General features: G+C 21.9%; 1 protein-coding gene across 12 annotated transcripts in view; it reads right to left on the reverse strand.

The window, feature by feature from the left end:
• The window catches only part of LOC129610026 (F-actin-uncapping protein LRRC16A), an 85,135-nt gene that overhangs the window by 59,734 nt on the left and 6,820 nt on the right, over nt 1–18,581 (reverse strand). For 8 of the 12 annotated variants that reach the window (XM_055522334.1, XM_055522333.1, XM_055522332.1 and 5 more), the window contains exon 1: nt 9,378–9,494. The exons of the other annotated variants lie outside the window; for them this stretch is intronic. In XM_055522334.1, the coding sequence (XP_055378309.1) occupies nt 9,378–9,477 (100 nt within the window). In that variant the 5' untranslated portion in view covers nt 9,478–9,494. Of the gene's footprint in view, nt 1–9,377; nt 9,495–18,581 lie in introns of those variants that run through there. 12 annotated transcript variants of the gene reach the window in all.

Below are 18,581 nucleotides of genomic sequence, written 5' to 3' on the forward strand. Positions count from 1 at the left end.
ATTATAAAATTATGTACTTTCAACAGATTCTATATAGGACACTCAGTATATAGAATATATAAGAAATAGGGTTATTAATTTAAGCCTTGATTTAAGGTTTAGAATTCAAGAATAAGTTATTTTATGAGGGTTTATATATGTGTCATTAAAATAAAAAATAAAAACAATGTTGAAAAATTATTTATTTTAGTTTTAAAGCCAACTAACCAAATATTAATATGGAATTTTATTTATGTGAATATCATTTTCATTGCTACACGTATAAAATCTATAAAGATAATATATATATATATATATACATAAGTGTGTATAGATTTATGTAAACACCAATAAGAAAATATCACTTAAGTATTCAAATTTAAAGCTATTTTGTTTACGTAAAATTTTGTTTCACTTTTAAGGAGTATTTTTAAATCTAATACATCTAAATATAAACATTTAAATACAGATTAAAGTGACAAATGACATACGTTTTAAAAATTTTTATATGTCAATGTCAAATCAATTTCAATGTTGTATTTGCTCTGCAAGTTTTTAAATTTAAAAAGGAATTTCATTCTTGCAAGTTTTAAGTGATTTCTGTTATATAATAAATTTTATTTTATGATAAAGAAAAATAATTAATTTTATATCTTATCCTTTAATTTTAAAATCACAGGTTTTGGCCCATGATTTTTAAGCATTTTGATGTGTGGTAAGTTTTTTAAATCACCCGTTAAAAGACTAAGTAATGAAAAACGCCATTTTACTTAAAATCAATGAACTCATTAAGTAATAATTAATTTTTTTTCCAATGCAATTGCAAAACTTGTATATTTATTTTAAATAAAAAAAGAAAATAATCTTTAAAAGGTCCTTATATTTTAAATGTTGATGCAATAAGAAAACATGTAAAGCACAAAAATTGAATTAAAAACAAAGAAAACACAATAGTCAAAGAATAAGAATTCTTTTGTTCCTTTTCAGTTCCTTACGAATACTAAACTGTATAGTAAGTAAAGAAATTATTATTATTAATTATTTTTCTTTTTTCTTTGAAATGTTCTTTTTAGTGCGTTCTATATAATTTTTTATAAATAAAAGACAAACAAATGCAAAAATGTTTATGGAAAATATAAAAGAACTTGCAGAAAAACAATTAGGAACTTTCATAAATATATATGCATACATACATACATATGTACACTAAAAATATCCTTGAGCGAGAAAATAAAACAAAGATTAAATTCGGGAACAATGAAACTTACAAAGAAATATTACATTTCTTAAGTAAATTTAATATATGAAATACATATACTTAGCAGGGGCTAAAGGTCTATTATAAAACAAGCTCTAAATTAAACAAGAAACTAGTTAGATCGCGATAAATATAAAGAACTTTAGAGGAAAAAAACGACATCTTTGATTTTCTGAGGAGTTCCTAATGTGATATATATACAAAAATACAACCGAAAAACTCTAGAAATTCATTTATATTCTTAAATAAGTTCGTTACTTTGAAACACTCTTAAAACACAAATTATTTTTCAGCACAATTTATGTAAATGTGTAAGAAAATACAAAATTTGTCTGTAGTACAATTTAAAAAGTTAAAGTTAAAAAAAAAAAATTCAAAAATATTTAAATTTAAAACAATATCAAATATGATATTTGCCAGAAAAAGTTTTTACCCTCATACTCACTAAAGAAAATTAAATTTTTTTTTTTTAATAAGGGTAGAGGAAAAATTACCAGCATTAATGGTAAAAAAGAAAACCATCATTGAATAAAATCTAGGGAGAAATTATTTTAAGAACAGAAAAGTCATATTGGAACAAAAAAAAAAATAAGGAAAATAGTGGCATCAGCAAAACTCAACAAACACCAACAACAATAATAATAATAATAACAATAACAATAAAAAAAAAGGAAATTTTCTCTGTTTATGGACTGGTGCAGACAATTTACTTTTCTCATACACTCTAGAAATATTTGTGTACTTATAAATATTATATGGTATGCTTTACTTAGCATTATTGCATAAACATACTTGTATACACATATATTTATATTTATAAGATATAAAAACACTAGTAGTACTTTGGAGCCACCTTGTCTTCACTAATTTTTTGAACTTTTCTATACATATTCCAATCTAAATAGATATATATATACACATATATATTTACATAAATAGGAATAAAAAATTTCGCCTATTTTGACCCTAGCCAATTGTAGGATATTTGCACTACCGAGAGAATGTACTATAGCAAATATATAAAATAATATGCATGTGGCTATGGAAAAGCACTTCATTCTCTACTTAATAATTATAATTTTTGAAAAGTTTATAAAAACAAACATCTCTTTATTATGCTCTAAAGTTTAACAATGCTAACGTTTTTTTTTTTCAAGTTTTAAAATTTTAATGATGGCAATTTTATCATTTTATTATTTGCTGTAATCTTAAATTTTTTTTATCTTTTTCCTTTGGTTAAAACTTAAATGACAATTACTTTGACACTTACACTTTCAGAGCGAAATCACGCAAAGCTAATTTATACTTCTAATTTATACATTTACTTTTACTTAATATATGTACATGCATGACATTTATACACACACACTTATAATTATTAAGTATACATGGCTACAGATATATTTTACCTTTCGTGTTTAATAAAAATAATAGACTGGGAAAATTTAAATGTGTTAAAATTAAGAAACAAATGGAAAAGACATAACACTACGAGTAATAAATTTATTTAATAATTATTGGTTATAAAGCTGAAGTATTTGTTTTCTGACAGTGATTTGATTGTTTTGAAAATTTCTGAAGACATCAAAATGGAACTTTGGATATTTTAACGTCAGCGAAAATTAAATATAACATAAAGAAAGATTGTAACTATGACGAAAAATCATTCGAAAGCTTTTACTTAATCAAGAAACCATTTTGAAGCACATGCATAACTTACTGCCATTTATGTCGTGTTTTATGTCGAAAATTTTGTTAAAACTGAAAGTTCTGTTTTACATATTTATTTTTTTTTTCTCGATTAATCGGCATCATTTAAAGACCAAATTCATAATAGCCATTTTAAGAGAAAATTTTAGCTATACAAAACAAGTGAAAAAATTGATCAAAAATTTTTTTTAATCCCATTTTTTTATTTATTTCAGTTGTTTTTTTTTTTTCATTTTCTTTATTTCTTGTTTTATTTTACTTTCATGTTAATAGGTTTTTGCTCTCTTTCAGTTTAGCTAACAAAAAATAATACAAACAAAAAACTTGCTGATCTTGTTTTTTTTTTGGTATTCTTTTTTTTTCTAATTTCAACAAAAGATTTTCTTCTAAATTTAGCACAGAAGATGTAGAAATGAAAAAAAAAAGAAAAATTAAACGCGCATATAAAAGGAAAATAAGAATAACAAAAATACAAGTTAGAAAAGAAACTGTGCTATGCTAGTGCTAGTGCTATCGTACTGCATACTTTGTTTCTTTTTTTTTCAGCTTAACCGCTTAAGAAATCAATGACGATTCTGTATTCCATGTTTGTGTCCAATGACACAATTTTATTTGTTTTTTTTTTTTTTGGTTTTTTGTATTTTAATTATTTTTACCCTGTTTTGTTTATAGTTTCAAATAAACAAGTTGTTTTTTTTGTATTTGATCGAAAATTACAAAAAACAAAAAAATAAAATAAAAAGAAATTAAATAAATACTTAGTAGATGTCGCTTTTTTTCCAATTTATAAAAGGAATTTGTAATTTTCCCATATATGAAATGTTGCAGCACATAGAGAACAGCATATGTTCCATATACATACATGTATATTTCACATGTACGTACATACATATAAAAAATAACAAGAAATAAAATAAATTATTTAAAAAAAAATGTAAAAATTTATAAAAATGTATATAATTGATTACACATAGCCACGCACTTATGTACATATACATATATGTATATACTCATGTTAATAAAATTGTAATCAACAATGTAATCATTGAAATCACTAAATTCTTTCTTTAATAAAGCACAATATTTTGTCTTTGTCAGTTAAGATATCATATTTATCGTATTTCATACTTAAGTATGCATACATCTGCTTACATACTTACATATTTTATTATGAATGTTCTTCATAGTTTTTTTTATAAACAATATTGTTTTCTTGCGTTCATATATCTCTATCTCTCCCTCTCTCCCTGAATTTAATTGAAATTATATGCTTAAGAAAAGTATATGTACATCTGTTTAATACATTAGAAAGAATTGAAAGATATGTAATTGTGTATGTATGCAAAATGTGAATTATTGTTATAAATTGTAATTATAAAAAAAATTTAAAATATTATGGTCAAATGAACTTATATTACTAAATCTACGGCATAAGCATACCATTTTTAATAAAAAAAAAAATTTTAATAAAGTTGAATTTTGGGAATAATTATATGTAAATTAAAGAACGAAATTGGAAGAAATACTACTTAATACAAGGAATCGAAAAAGTTTAAAAACGATTTAGAGTCATCGATAATTTATTCAGATCTCCTTATTTAAATTTACTTCTATTATTTGTACTACGGCTACTATGCCATTAAAGAATTTAACAAATGATGAAGGAAAATAATATTTTGGCTTAAAAATAAAATTTTTGCACTATTGGCCTTTAACTTCATTTTTGGACTATTGCAAAATCCATCAAATCCTTTTTTCACGTATTTAAAAAGGCAAGATTAAACGTACATTAAAAAGACAAGATCTCTAATAAATAAAATTGAAAATTTGTGTAAATAAGAACTATGAACCCGTTTTTCCAAAACAAAAAAAAATTATAATCTTACTTAGCTCGTTGAACTTCAAATTCTACAGATTTAAATTACCAAATTTTACAAATATTGTGCAATCATACGAGATGATGCCTTCAGACTATTTAAAATTATTAATATTTTTAAAAGTTTTGAGATAGATAAATATTTTGACATATTTATATAAATATGTACATTTATTATTTGAATATATTTTTATACTTAACCATTGAATGTTGATATTACATTAGAAGAAGATGATAAAATATTTAAGTATATTAATATAATAAAAATCTTAAATTAAAAATTTACAAAATATTTTTAAAATTTTATTCAATTTATAAAATAAAAATTTTTTAATCCAGTTTTAAATATGACATCATTGGAATTACATTCCATATAAATTATATATACGCATTCTTCATTACAAAAACAACAATTTTAATAAAAAATATAATATTTGAAATATTAGTGTGCTTGTGTCACAACATAAAATATTACTTACATATTGTCTACGATAAACTAATAAGGAAAGTTGTTTTTTATATATTTCAAATATTTGTAATACATATTTATATTTATATGTTTGAATATAGGTATACTTATTTACGTGTTTCTGTATGTAATTCAATTAAAAACGAATACCTAATAAAATAATTTAGTTTTAACTAATATGAATTGAATGTTACGTAAATACAAGTAAGTGTAATCTAACAATAAATTTAAAATTGTGTGATATACTTATACTACGTAAATAAATATTGATGTAATAAATTTTAAGATAGATTTATCAATTTATAATGCTTATTGAATACAAAATGTATATATGTACTTATTTTACATTTTGTATTTGTATAACAGTCTATTAGAAAACAGAAATTGACAATTGAAAATGCTCACACATTTATATAAAAATTACTTATATAAAATCTAATATTATGATTGAGATTTTGATTGTAGTACGGTAAATTACTAATTAAATTACTAATTACTTGTATAACAATAATTAATTACAAAACTTTTAATTTGGAATTTTTGAAAAAGTGCACTTATTAATTTTACTATCTCTTTTTAATACCCTAATGGTAATTAGGTTTTTACATTTTAGTAAATATTAATTTTTGATTTAGACAGTTAATGGGAAACGCGTTCTAATTTATAAACTAGGTCTTAATTTCTCTATCTATAATCGTTTTTATAATTTACTTAACCTTATTAATAATATATGCAATTGTTGATAATCAAATGATACTTAAGTCGTAAAAATTATTGATAATTAAAAAAACAAATTTTTAATATGAAAGCATACATTTTTTTTTCTACTCCATTAATATTTTAAAATACATAAATATATAACTTGATAACATACATTATACATACATATGCACATATACTGCACTTTATATACTTAAATATATGCATAGAAATAAAATTCATTAGTTTAAAATGTTTTATAGAATTGGAAATTTTTTCTTAAGTAAACTTACTTACTTTTTGAATTAAAAAACTTCTATGTTATAACTACATGATATATACATAGATATATACACGTATATATACGTATAATGTACAATGTATACTGATAAAGCATTTATAAATATGCAACATTTAAGAGGTTATTAGTGTTGAATTTTAATCATATAATGTTAAATACTTTTAAAGTAAATATTGGGGTACTTTAAAAGTTTATGCTAAAATTGAATTTCTTTACAATAAGTAAACAAAAAAAAAAGAAAAAAAACTTTTCATTTATAAGGATAAAATTTAAAAACTTTTCTTAATTTTTTTTTTTGCACTTTTGTTGTATAATTTAATAAGTAATAAGAGTAAAAATGAAAACTCTGCACGTCCCCTGATGAAAATAAATGAATTTTTAAGTAATAGAGCTTAAGACAGAACTAAAAGTGAAAAACAAAAAAAAAAGGAAAAGCCAATAAATATTAGCAATATAGGGTTTACATTTTGAATTTATAATGGAATATTATGTGTGAAATATATATATATATATATATATATATATATATATACAAAGAACCGAGAAGAACAAGAATTAATAATGCAAAATGAATTTATTTGCAACATAAATAATAAATAAATTGTATAACACTTTATTGTATTGTAACATAAGATATGGTTACTGATATACTGTATAACACATTAAATTTGATTAGTAAATTAAAAGTACTATTTGATACATGTGCATATTTAGTGACATTTCTTCGTGATTTCAATTTTATAATGAGAGATTTTTACTGATAAGCTTCTGATATTATATACAACTTTCCGCACATTTTTAGAATTATATAATTATTACTTATATATAAGTATATATATTATTTTCTCTTCATAAATGTGATTGATATAACGTATGTACTCAGGCATTCCCAAAATTTAGCACAAACTAATTTAAATTAAATTTTCGTACAAAATATAAGAATCCTAAACAAACTAAATATTATAAAATTAGTATGGTTATAAATACCAAAATTAATCTGAAATGCCTATAAACGTATGCCTGAAAGAAAACTGAAAATATCTACAAATGGCATTAGTTTATTGAACCTAAGTATATGTATATTTGAACTCTATAGGTCTATTAATAATTTGAGTACATATTGCTCATTTAGTTCATTTTAATTGATTCTAATATACAATTTATATTGATCATAGTAATGGAAAAAATCTTCATTACAATTAAATTGCTTTTTTCACGATAATATTTGTTTTACAAACAAAAATTAGTAAGAAAAAACAAAATTATTAAGTAAATATTTCCTGAATTGTAAAACTCTGTACAGCACTCTCTGACCTGTTGAACTAATTTGATTGTTTTGAATAATTTAAAATTGAAATATAATTAAGGTGATTTATTTAAAATACTTAAGAAAAAATTTTAATTTTAGAAATGATTTATTTGAAAATTTTTATATTTTGTAGCTGAAAATATTTAAATTAAATTTATGTACACATAAAAAAATTTTATTATACATAATATTATACATAACAGCCAACAGGTCAACCCATATATAAAAAAATTAAACTAGTTATTTAATAAATTTCGTAAAAATTTATTTAAATTATTTTTACATATTTCTTTTTTTATGGATTTTTTTTTTTGTAATATTAAACCCGATAATCATGTTTTTCTTTTTATTGAAAATTGTGTCATTTTATGTATAAAACAGAATTACTTACACACATACGCATACATACGTGTAATAATTATGTGCGCTGCTTATGGAAAAGGTGACCAAACCATCCAACAATAAAATATGTACATATATATATGTATATACTTAAATGTAAGCCATACTAAAGATGTAAAGAGAAGTTAATTATGGAGGGAAGAAGAAAAACCTGTTTTATTTTTAAATATTATTTTGTTTATCAAAAGAATTTTATTAAAAAAAAAAAGAAATAATATTTAAAAATTTAATTTTTATAGGCGTTTTCTGATAACTTTCTTATCTTGCACAAATATTATACTCGTCATATTTTACTTTACAATTTTTACCGGCTGTACTAAAGAAAATATTGCAGGTATTGTAAATACACCAATTTTTCAAATGTCAATGATACGTCAGTTTGTCTGTTTAACAATTCGTCTGCTTGTATAATATTGTATTTGAGGTCTAAGAAACGTATTTTAACATTTTTTATGATTTTCAAGAAAATTTAGTACTTATAATGTAGTAGACTTTCTCAAAATTTTATATACTTATAATCTTTGCCGTACATCTTGATCCAGGAAATCAAGCATCAACTACTCGCTCTTCACTAAGGAGTAAATTAAAATTTTGTGTATAATTAATATGTGCAAGAAAGATTCAATTGACTTTTCTGGAATTTAACATTTTAATACTGTTTGACAACGATTAGTTAAGACTATTAGAAAAATTAGTCTTTATATAATTTAAAGACTATTTTCAAAATTTTGCACAAACTAATTTCATTCATCAATCTAGTAAAAAATAAATTCTTTACAATTTTTAAATATTGTTCAAAAAATGCATATATATTGTCATCTGTTATATGCCGATCACTACGGGATTTTTTCCCTCTTTTAAATTGAATATTATCGTAAATTTATGATAGTATTACTTATCATTATATTTATGAATCAATATAAAAACGTATAGTACATATCGTATTTTAAATTATTATAATATATGTACATGCATGCATATATTGCAATATACAGATTACACAAAATTATTTTATACTTATAAGTTTATGATAAAATTAATATTTTTAAATACATCGTTATCAGCATAATATAGACATAATATGAGTAAGTAAATTGCTGTTCTCAAAAATTTTTAGTGTACATTTCATTTAATTAGTATTTCTTTGCAAATTTCTAAAAAGAAGTGGCAAATACATTTCTTAGAATGTCGAAATTTTAGCACTTATATTATAATCTTCAAGGAAAAGTAAGAAAGAAGCTTATATAGCAGTAGATAATTTTCAAGGGGTCAACATTAGATATCTTTAATTTTAATTTACATACTAAATGTGATAATTTTTAAAATTAAAATTATTCGTATTAACTTCTTATAATTAATAAAATGCAAACGAACCTGTGTCATCAGCATTACGAATAAAATCTATTTTAGATTTCATCTCAATAATATTTTGAAGATATTGTGATATATGATCCATTAACTCTTTCGTATACATTTTGATTTTAATTTGCTTACTTACTATTATTTTAATAATTATTTTTTTTATCTTATTGATTTCATAACATGAAAAATAAATTTTTTAAAATATTAAGTAATTTGTGAAAAAACAAACTGTAAAATGAAATTTAATTATATTTTGAAATCTGATACTTAATTAGTATTTCATTAATTAATATTTTAATGAAAACTTTTGCTTATTTCCTGATTTTTGCTTATTTTTAGAACACAGAAATGTTGGCACACTATGTTTGTACACGCATATATATAAATCTTTATGTCAAAATTTATGTGTTTACACTAATATACCTACATATATATTATTATTTTAGTATTTAATTAAAAAAATAAGAAAATTTAATTAATAAAATTTTAATAATAATTATTCAATATTTTTTTTCCTCTCAATTAATATTTTAAAATACATAAGTATTAAATTACAATATTGAAAAAAAAATTTAATTTTTTTTTTTATGTTTATTTTAAAACCGCGCACAATATCAAATTCATTTAAGGTTTTACTATTCACTAAATTTGAATTAAACAAAAGAAAGGCAGGGTTTGGTTTTTTTTTTTCAATTTTATGTGTAATGTACAAATATATATGTGTATGTATATATTTATAGCTTATTTAACTACGTAGTATCAAAATGAAGGAATTGTTTATCTACACTAAGTTAAGAACACTCGATAATTTTCTTTTTTGATAATAATTTTTTTCAATAAGTACATTCATAATTCATGCTTTTGATTTTTAAATTCATTTAGATAAGTGTATAATTCTAAAGAGAGAGAGAGAGAGAGAGAAAAGGAGATAGTATAAAAAATATATCGAAAATAAGTCTGTAAAAATCTAAAAAGCAATTTAATTTGAGTTAGTTATTAAGTAATTAAAATATAATTTGTATTCTTAATAGTGTTAACTATATTGTTGTCTAATTTCTTAATGATTAAAAATAAATACGTACACATATTAGGCGTATTCATAAACGCGATATATAGTGAAAACTATAATATATTTATGTTCATAAACAAATGTTGCTAATCTAGTTTTCATAAACATTGCTAGCTTTTTACAACGAAGTTAGTATGAGTAGTGCAATCATATAGAATAGTTAAAAATATATTGTACTCGTATAAGTAGTCATTATCATTAACTTATGTTTTTGCAATTTAGCGATTTGCAGTTATAGTTTTGCAATATTACAATAATGAATTATAAGTCTCTATTATGTATCAACAAAGTCAATATATATATATATGTATATGTATATATATATAAAGAAGTTCTTATACAAAAAATTATTTTTAAAAATTTAAAAAAAGAGAGTAGAATCACAAAGTCAATTGTACTTAAAAAAATTTTATGGACAACCATTTTTATTATGGAGATTACTTAATTTAAATTTTGTTATTTCATTAATTAATATTTTAATGAAAACTTTTGCTTTTTCCTGATTTTTGCTTATTTTTAGAACACAGAAATGTTGGCACACTGTAAAAACTTATGTACTTATATTTATATACACGTTCACATCTCCGAGTTTACATTGTTTTTAGTTTTTACCATTAAAATGGAAACTATGCTGATAGTTTCAAAAATGTAATGTATATGGCCACATCATGAAACAGCAGGATGGCTATTAATTAATGAGCTATAAAAACGATGATTTCGTACAGTTTTAGGGTTGCCGGTCAAATGGACAATTACTAACTCAGTACTTTTAGAATACTTGCTTATAATTTAAAAAAATGAATTTAAGTAAAGTGTATAAGAAAAACCACAATAACAATTAAAGGCATTGAAAATCATACCACGAATTTGAATATATGTACGACTGTATATGTACATACATATACTTATTATGTATAAATAATTTTGTGTATACATATAAATATACATACACAATGTGCTCTTTGTGGTTTTTATAATTTTTTGTTTCAGTTGGCATTTCATGAAACATTGAGAAAATTAATAAGAAAAAATAATTTATTTTAATTATAAATTTTGCATGCAATTTGCAATTTATGCAAAAATATATTTAAAATTTTTTTAATATATTATTTATTATTCAATCATTCCTGAATCAAGATTTGACCATCAACAAATAATTATTTATATGTCATGTTATCTGTAATGATCTTAGGAAATTAAAAATAAAATATTAGAAGATTTTTTAGATTAAATTTTAAAACTAAATAAGTACTTACTCTTAATTGGTTTAACATAAAATTAATTTTAAATAAGTTTTCATTATTTGTTGGCAGCTTAGGAATTTTTCGAAATTGTTGCGGTCATATTTTAGTGGGAATGGTACGAAATCCTAATACCTAAATTAACGAAGCATTGAACTACCAAAAAAAAAAGAACTCCCCTGTTCTATATAAGATACGAAGTTAAAAGCTCTACGAAGTTAATTATTATTGATTAACAAATTATCATAAAGAGGAAGGTACTAAATCAAAATGCATAATCATTAAATATTACGATAAAAAATGCATTCTGAGTATAAATCATTTCTAATTTTACTCTGTTAAATCCTATATTATCTCGTAATATAGTATACAAACATATATTTATACAGTATACATACTACTTATTGTAGTTTAATAAATACAAATTATATATGAATAATGATAATTTCTTTGAACATATGAATACGAAATTTAAGTATAATAAATTTTGACAAGTTAAAGATCAAATTCATTATCAATTTCAAAATATGAAACATTTATAAAAACAAAATATTGTATATATTTTTATACATATGTATACATATGTATACAAATGTAGTTATCATAAAATAAAATAATAATCATACCACTGTCAATAATTATATTCATTTATGTTTGTTTAAAGCTATAAAGATCTTAACATTAATATACAATATATATATAATTGTACATAAGTATATACCAATACAAAAATTAAATATTTAAATTTGTAGTTAACACAAAAAAAAACAAAATATGATTATAATTAGAGCGTCATATCATATGTATTTCAATTTAAATCAAACTAAATTCATATAAATTATACTCTTATATATATGCGAGATAAGAAAAGAAAAATAACATTTAATTGAAGACCATTAATATTAAATTTCTCTATTGAAAGTTTCTTTATTACTTTATATATTCATATAACAATTTAAAAAATAACATACATGTTAAGTTCAATACACTTATCAGATATGATTTAAATTTTTCTTTTAAAATGATGCCTAATTTTTAATTTGTTGAAGAAATTGCATTAATTTTTACAGAAAAAAACTTAAATAAAACGAAAGACTGTTATTATTATATCACTAAATGATGTAATGCGATCTGTCAAATTATTCTCTTTGCAAATAACTTAATTATTAATAGCATGTCAAATAGCGTGAAGAAATATGTCAACAAAATGTTAAAGTAATAAATAAAAATAAAGATAATAATGAATTAAAAATGAGTAAATTAATCACATAAATTTCTATTGAAATATTTAATTTTTCAAAAGGAAACGAAATATCAACACCAGCAAATAAAAATGACACCTAAAATTAAGATATAAACGAAAAGAGGTAAAAATTAATGAAAAAAAACATTGCCTATCAAATTGTCGCTTACCGCGTACCGCATGCTAAGACTGTAGCTAAGTCTTTTACATCTATTAGAATTTTGAAAAGTAAGAAAAAAGATTGGCTTTATAACATTTAAATTTACTTTCATGTTAACTTTAATTTATAAGTAGAACGATAACCAAACAATTCAGTAAATCCTGAGATCAGCTTAATTCCTTAATGAAATTAATTAAAAATCTATTTTTTGTCGAATTTATTTCCATTATTTTAGAATATTTTCTTATTATTTAAAAAATAAGAATTTATTCCTAAAGCTTAACATGTTTTAAATTTATAGTATTCACAATAATTACACATACAGTGTATGTACTTTGACACTATTATCATTAAAAATGAAAACATGTAATAATTTATTCTTTAGAATTCAATTTTTTACTTAGTAATTCATCACCCAATTTTCCAATATAATTAGATATATACGTATAAATATTAATTTATACATAAAGTATGACTACATGTTCGTAAACTTAAAATAAAAGAAATATTATCACAATTGTTATTATATAAGCCAATAAATAAAAATAATACGGCGCATAAAAGAATCAATGTTAAGTTTGTAAAATTTCATGTGAGTATATATAAGTTTATATATATACACATATAATGTATGTTTTATTAATTTTATGAATCATATAAGTTCCAAGTATTTCCCATATATCCCCATCATACCTTTATATTATTATTTAATATTAAAAACTATAAATAAATTCTCTGGTTAACCAAATATTTGAATTTCAAAACAAAGAACAAGTGGGGACAATAACAAAAACAAAAAAAAAAAATAAAATAAAATTAAATAAATTAAATTTAACAAAACTCAAAATAACAACTATAAATTGAAAAATTGAAATCAATTGCATGTCATCCATAAATACATAGATAGGCACAAGTAAAATGTATGTAGGGTTTTGATGGCGATCATAAAAATAAATATGAGTGATCACGTTAACAAAATAGCTGAAAAAATCGTTATACTCACTCGTAACTTGATATTATGTTAACAATTCAATTATGATTTAATAAAAAAAAAACAAAACTATTTATTTCAAGGTCATATTAGAGTACATACTTACATACATATATCATAAATGAAAATTGCTTACATATGTACATAACGTATTTGCATTTATGGTTTTCCATATACATACTTAGTTTGTATTTGTTAAATATAATAATAATAAATAATATGATGCGGTAATATTTTACTTTTAGTGGGATTTATTCAATGAAAATTCTAAAATAAGACTTTATTATTGTAGTTGTATATTAAAATGGGAAGCAAAAGAGAGATTCGTAAGCTTAAAAGTTCAAAGATTCATTTTTTAAGTAGATTTCTTAATGATATTTTGCAAAAATATCATTTCAAATACAAAACATACCATTTTATACTTAAACATTTTATACGCATCAAGCGTTCTCTTTTAAACAAATGTATAAGATTTCAAACCATAATGGAGTCTAGCTGGGAATAATTTATTAACGGAACTCAAATATTGTAAATAAGAGTGATAATGTAATAAGACCAGTCTCTATAAATTTAAATTTTTGGAATTTTCCCTCTATTTTGCATAATATTTAAAAATGTTAGACCATCTAACGGAATAAATGTGTGTAGTTATTCCCTTCCATGTGTACTCTGGATCTGAGCTGAGAGCAATATACGTTTAAAGTGTTATTATTATATGCCACCAAAAGCAACTAATAAGTAATTGATTTTTTTAATGAAATAAGTGTGTAAATAAATTTTAATCAAGTAAATATCATTTATTTGTGTACTTGTAGCTATTTTTCATACATTTTCATAAAAGCACTTTTACAAAAAAAAAAATTATTTTATCTCGTCACTTGATTAATTTTGTTACTATATCTAATTTATAGGGTTCTCACATCCATTAAAATTTGATTATTTTTTTATAGCATATTTTATAATTATAATAACATGCTTTATATTTAACTAAAAACGTGTGTACATACGTACATATATGTCGTATTGCTTCAACAGCTATTACAAGAGCAAAAGTAATAAATTTCAATTTAAAATATAAAAATTTTTAATATAATTATAAGTATTTGAACATTAATTATTACTTATGAGTGTGTATTTTAACGTTTAAAATTTAAATACTTTAAAAATTCATTTAAATTTATGATAGGATTTTCCATCTATGAAAAAATGATTCAAACATAAATTAAAAACTTTATTAAATTAATCACAAAAGTATGTAAGTATACTTGTAACATAACGATTTTATTTTCCAGATAATTGAAAAAAAAGGGAAAAAAATAGTCTATGACTCAAATCCCTTTAATTTTATTTTTTAATAACATAACAAAAAAAATATAATAATAAAATAAAAAGGCCATTAACCTATGCACTTGATTTAAATCACTCAATTAATTTCCTGACCTAAAGTTCCAGTCGCCGTTCCATATTAATTCACATAACGTAACTTCTATATTACTCGAATTTTTATTCCATATTTCAAAAAATATATGAGTATGTACGTATACTTATGTACATGCTTACATATATTTCTTTATCACTTTAACTACTCATGTTTCTGTAAAAGGAAGAAGCTTCATTCAAATCAATTATGCAGCCAACTTTTTTTTTTCTTTCTGTCTTGTTTTAATTTCTTTTACTTATATTTGTATATATATGTATTATATTATGTAAAATTTTCTCATAATTATACAAGTAAGCATAATAAATATGGTAAAGCAACGATTTTTGAGCATAAAAGTAGAACCAAACAAAATACATATCATTCGACTCATCGTCATTGAACGTACGATATGATTTTTTTTTTGAATTAAAAGCAATTAATAACTAAGAGAGAAATAAGTATTATGTTGCACGCAGGCATATACATTTTAAATTCAATATTAGTATATAAATATAAATATATTATATTTTGTACTTTAATTCAAATATACTTGTAAAATAATACTTATCTGTATACTTAATTAATGGACATGATATATATATGTATACATGTATATGTAAATATTTTCGATGACTTTATTATTAAATAATGTGCACTTAAATTTTATTCATTTTAACTAATTTATAATCAAAATTAAAATATTAATATTTGCTAGTAAAAGCAGTATTACTAGTACTACTGGTAAATTACTGGTACTACTAACAAATTACTAGTAAAAGCCATTAATTAAAACACAAACTCTGTACCTTAAGTAAAATAAAAATAGAAACAAAAAAACTTATATACCTACAAGGCGAAACATCTTAAGAATTCAGAGTTGTAGTACTCACTGAAAATCATTTAAAACGATTTTTGCTATTGCAATAGCACTCAAATTATTAGAGAAAATCATTCTCTAATAATTTGACTTGATTTTGACTTAAGACAATTTAAGACCATTTGGTTTGAAGAATTATAATAAAATTAATATTCAATTTAATATATACATACATACATATATAATTAAACAGAGAGTGCAATTACGAATTAATCACCTAATATTCATAATTTATAATTATAGAAAGGTTCTGAAATGAAGAATAATAATTTTAAGTTTGAGAACCACTGTTTTTTTTTGTTTAATGACTTAGTCAACAATTTCAATTGACCGAGCTTACATACATGGACGATTGTTTAAGCTTTTTTTTTTTGTTAAATTTCGCGAAGATATTTGAAAAACACAATTTAATAAAAATATACAAAAAGAAAAAACAAAATAAATTCATTAACTCATTGTTGTGCAATTTAATTTTTCACTAATACAATCACAATACAATATTATATGTATACATATATATATATCGTACATATATATGCACTTACACTTATTACTTTTTTTTTTGCTGTTCAATTTATGCAAGTAGAATTATTATTTTTTTAATAATAATAACAATACTTAAATGAACAGAACGTTCGTTCTTATTCAATGATTTTTTCTTTTGTATTCATTTGAATTAAATAAGATTTCTTAGAAATTGATGTGGAAACTGAAAAAAAATTAAGATTACTGGTACAGTATCATATTTTGTACTAAGTAAGAATGTACTGTAAGTACTGTATGGGATATTATTCATATAGATATAAAATTTTTAATTGAAATAAAAAACCAATAAATTTCTGGAAGAAATCAAATCGAGAAGTTTAATTTTAGACCGCTTTTTACAGTGATCTTAAGAAAATTCATTATAGAATTAAGACTCTATTTTTATCAGTGTTTTATTTCAATTTGAATTTCCCTCTCTAAAACACGTTTGAATTTGGTTATGATGATAAATCACCATAAACCAAATCAAGTACAAGATGATTCGTCACACAGAATTTTTTGATAAGCGACTACTTATAAATAAGTATATTTGTTTTCAATGCGCAATTTAAGTATCGTGAATGGACTTATAAAATTTTGTATTTAACCAAAGAATTCTCCTATTCTACTTTCTTAATTTTTAAATATTCTTTGTAAGTTATAATCTTATATAACACTTTTATTCATGACATCGCTATGACTAGATCCACTCTTACTATACATAAAACATAACACACCAGGGACATACATATGTATTTGTTCGCCTCTACTTATTAACATTTAAAATTTCTAATTAAATTAAATTTTTTTTTTAATTTTATAATCTAAATCAAATAATCAACTTGAATTATTTTTCTTTTCTTGTGATTTTCGCATCAATTTTATCAAAATTTGCCACACACATTTTAAATTACATTTATCATGATTTTGACTCAATTTCATATTTTTTTTTTTATAAAATATTAAACTTTTCTGTTTTCCCTACAATTCAAAGATATTACCATATAGTATGTGGGTATGTATAAAGTATGTAAGTATAATAAAATATTTGGGTGTTACTTTTATATTATAACGTTTGTTTGCGCTTTACTTATTTAATATTTTCTTCTTTTTTTGCCAATTTCATTGTTCTTCATAATTTAATTATTAAATAAAGTACATAAATAAGTAAGTAATACCAAAAAAAAAACTCGAAATGATAAACGTATATGTTACACATAGAGTGACAGAGAAAATATGATAATGAAAATAATAAAAAATTGAGAAAACAAAAAACAAAAACCCTCACAAAATTTTAATTGAGATTTTCATGGGGTGAAAATAATTTCACCCCATCTAATATATTAAATATAATACTCGTAGTATTTAAAAGAAATTAAGTGTATTTCGTCTTATATAATTTGAATATATAAGTATGTATGCAAATGTACACGTATGTACGTGCCTATGTGGATAATACGCGATGTTTCCTAGATAAAATGGCTGAAATATAAAAATATAATCAATTGATAACATGGTAAATAACAGATGATTCACAGTTGAATTAGGGCTTACTAAAAACTTTTTAATGATATCTTAAAAAACTATATGTAGAATATTCTCAAGAATTGTTGTCTTGATCAAGTCAGAGAATCTCATTGCATATTAATCGCATCTCGTACGTAACTACTTAAATTAAAAATAACCTAAA

The sequence above is a fragment of the Condylostylus longicornis genome, unplaced genomic scaffold (assembly GCF_029603195.1).
Source record: "Condylostylus longicornis isolate FDR11 unplaced genomic scaffold, ASM2960319v2 ptg000043l, whole genome shotgun sequence".
Classification (NCBI taxonomy): domain Eukaryota; kingdom Metazoa; phylum Arthropoda; class Insecta; order Diptera; family Dolichopodidae; genus Condylostylus; species Condylostylus longicornis.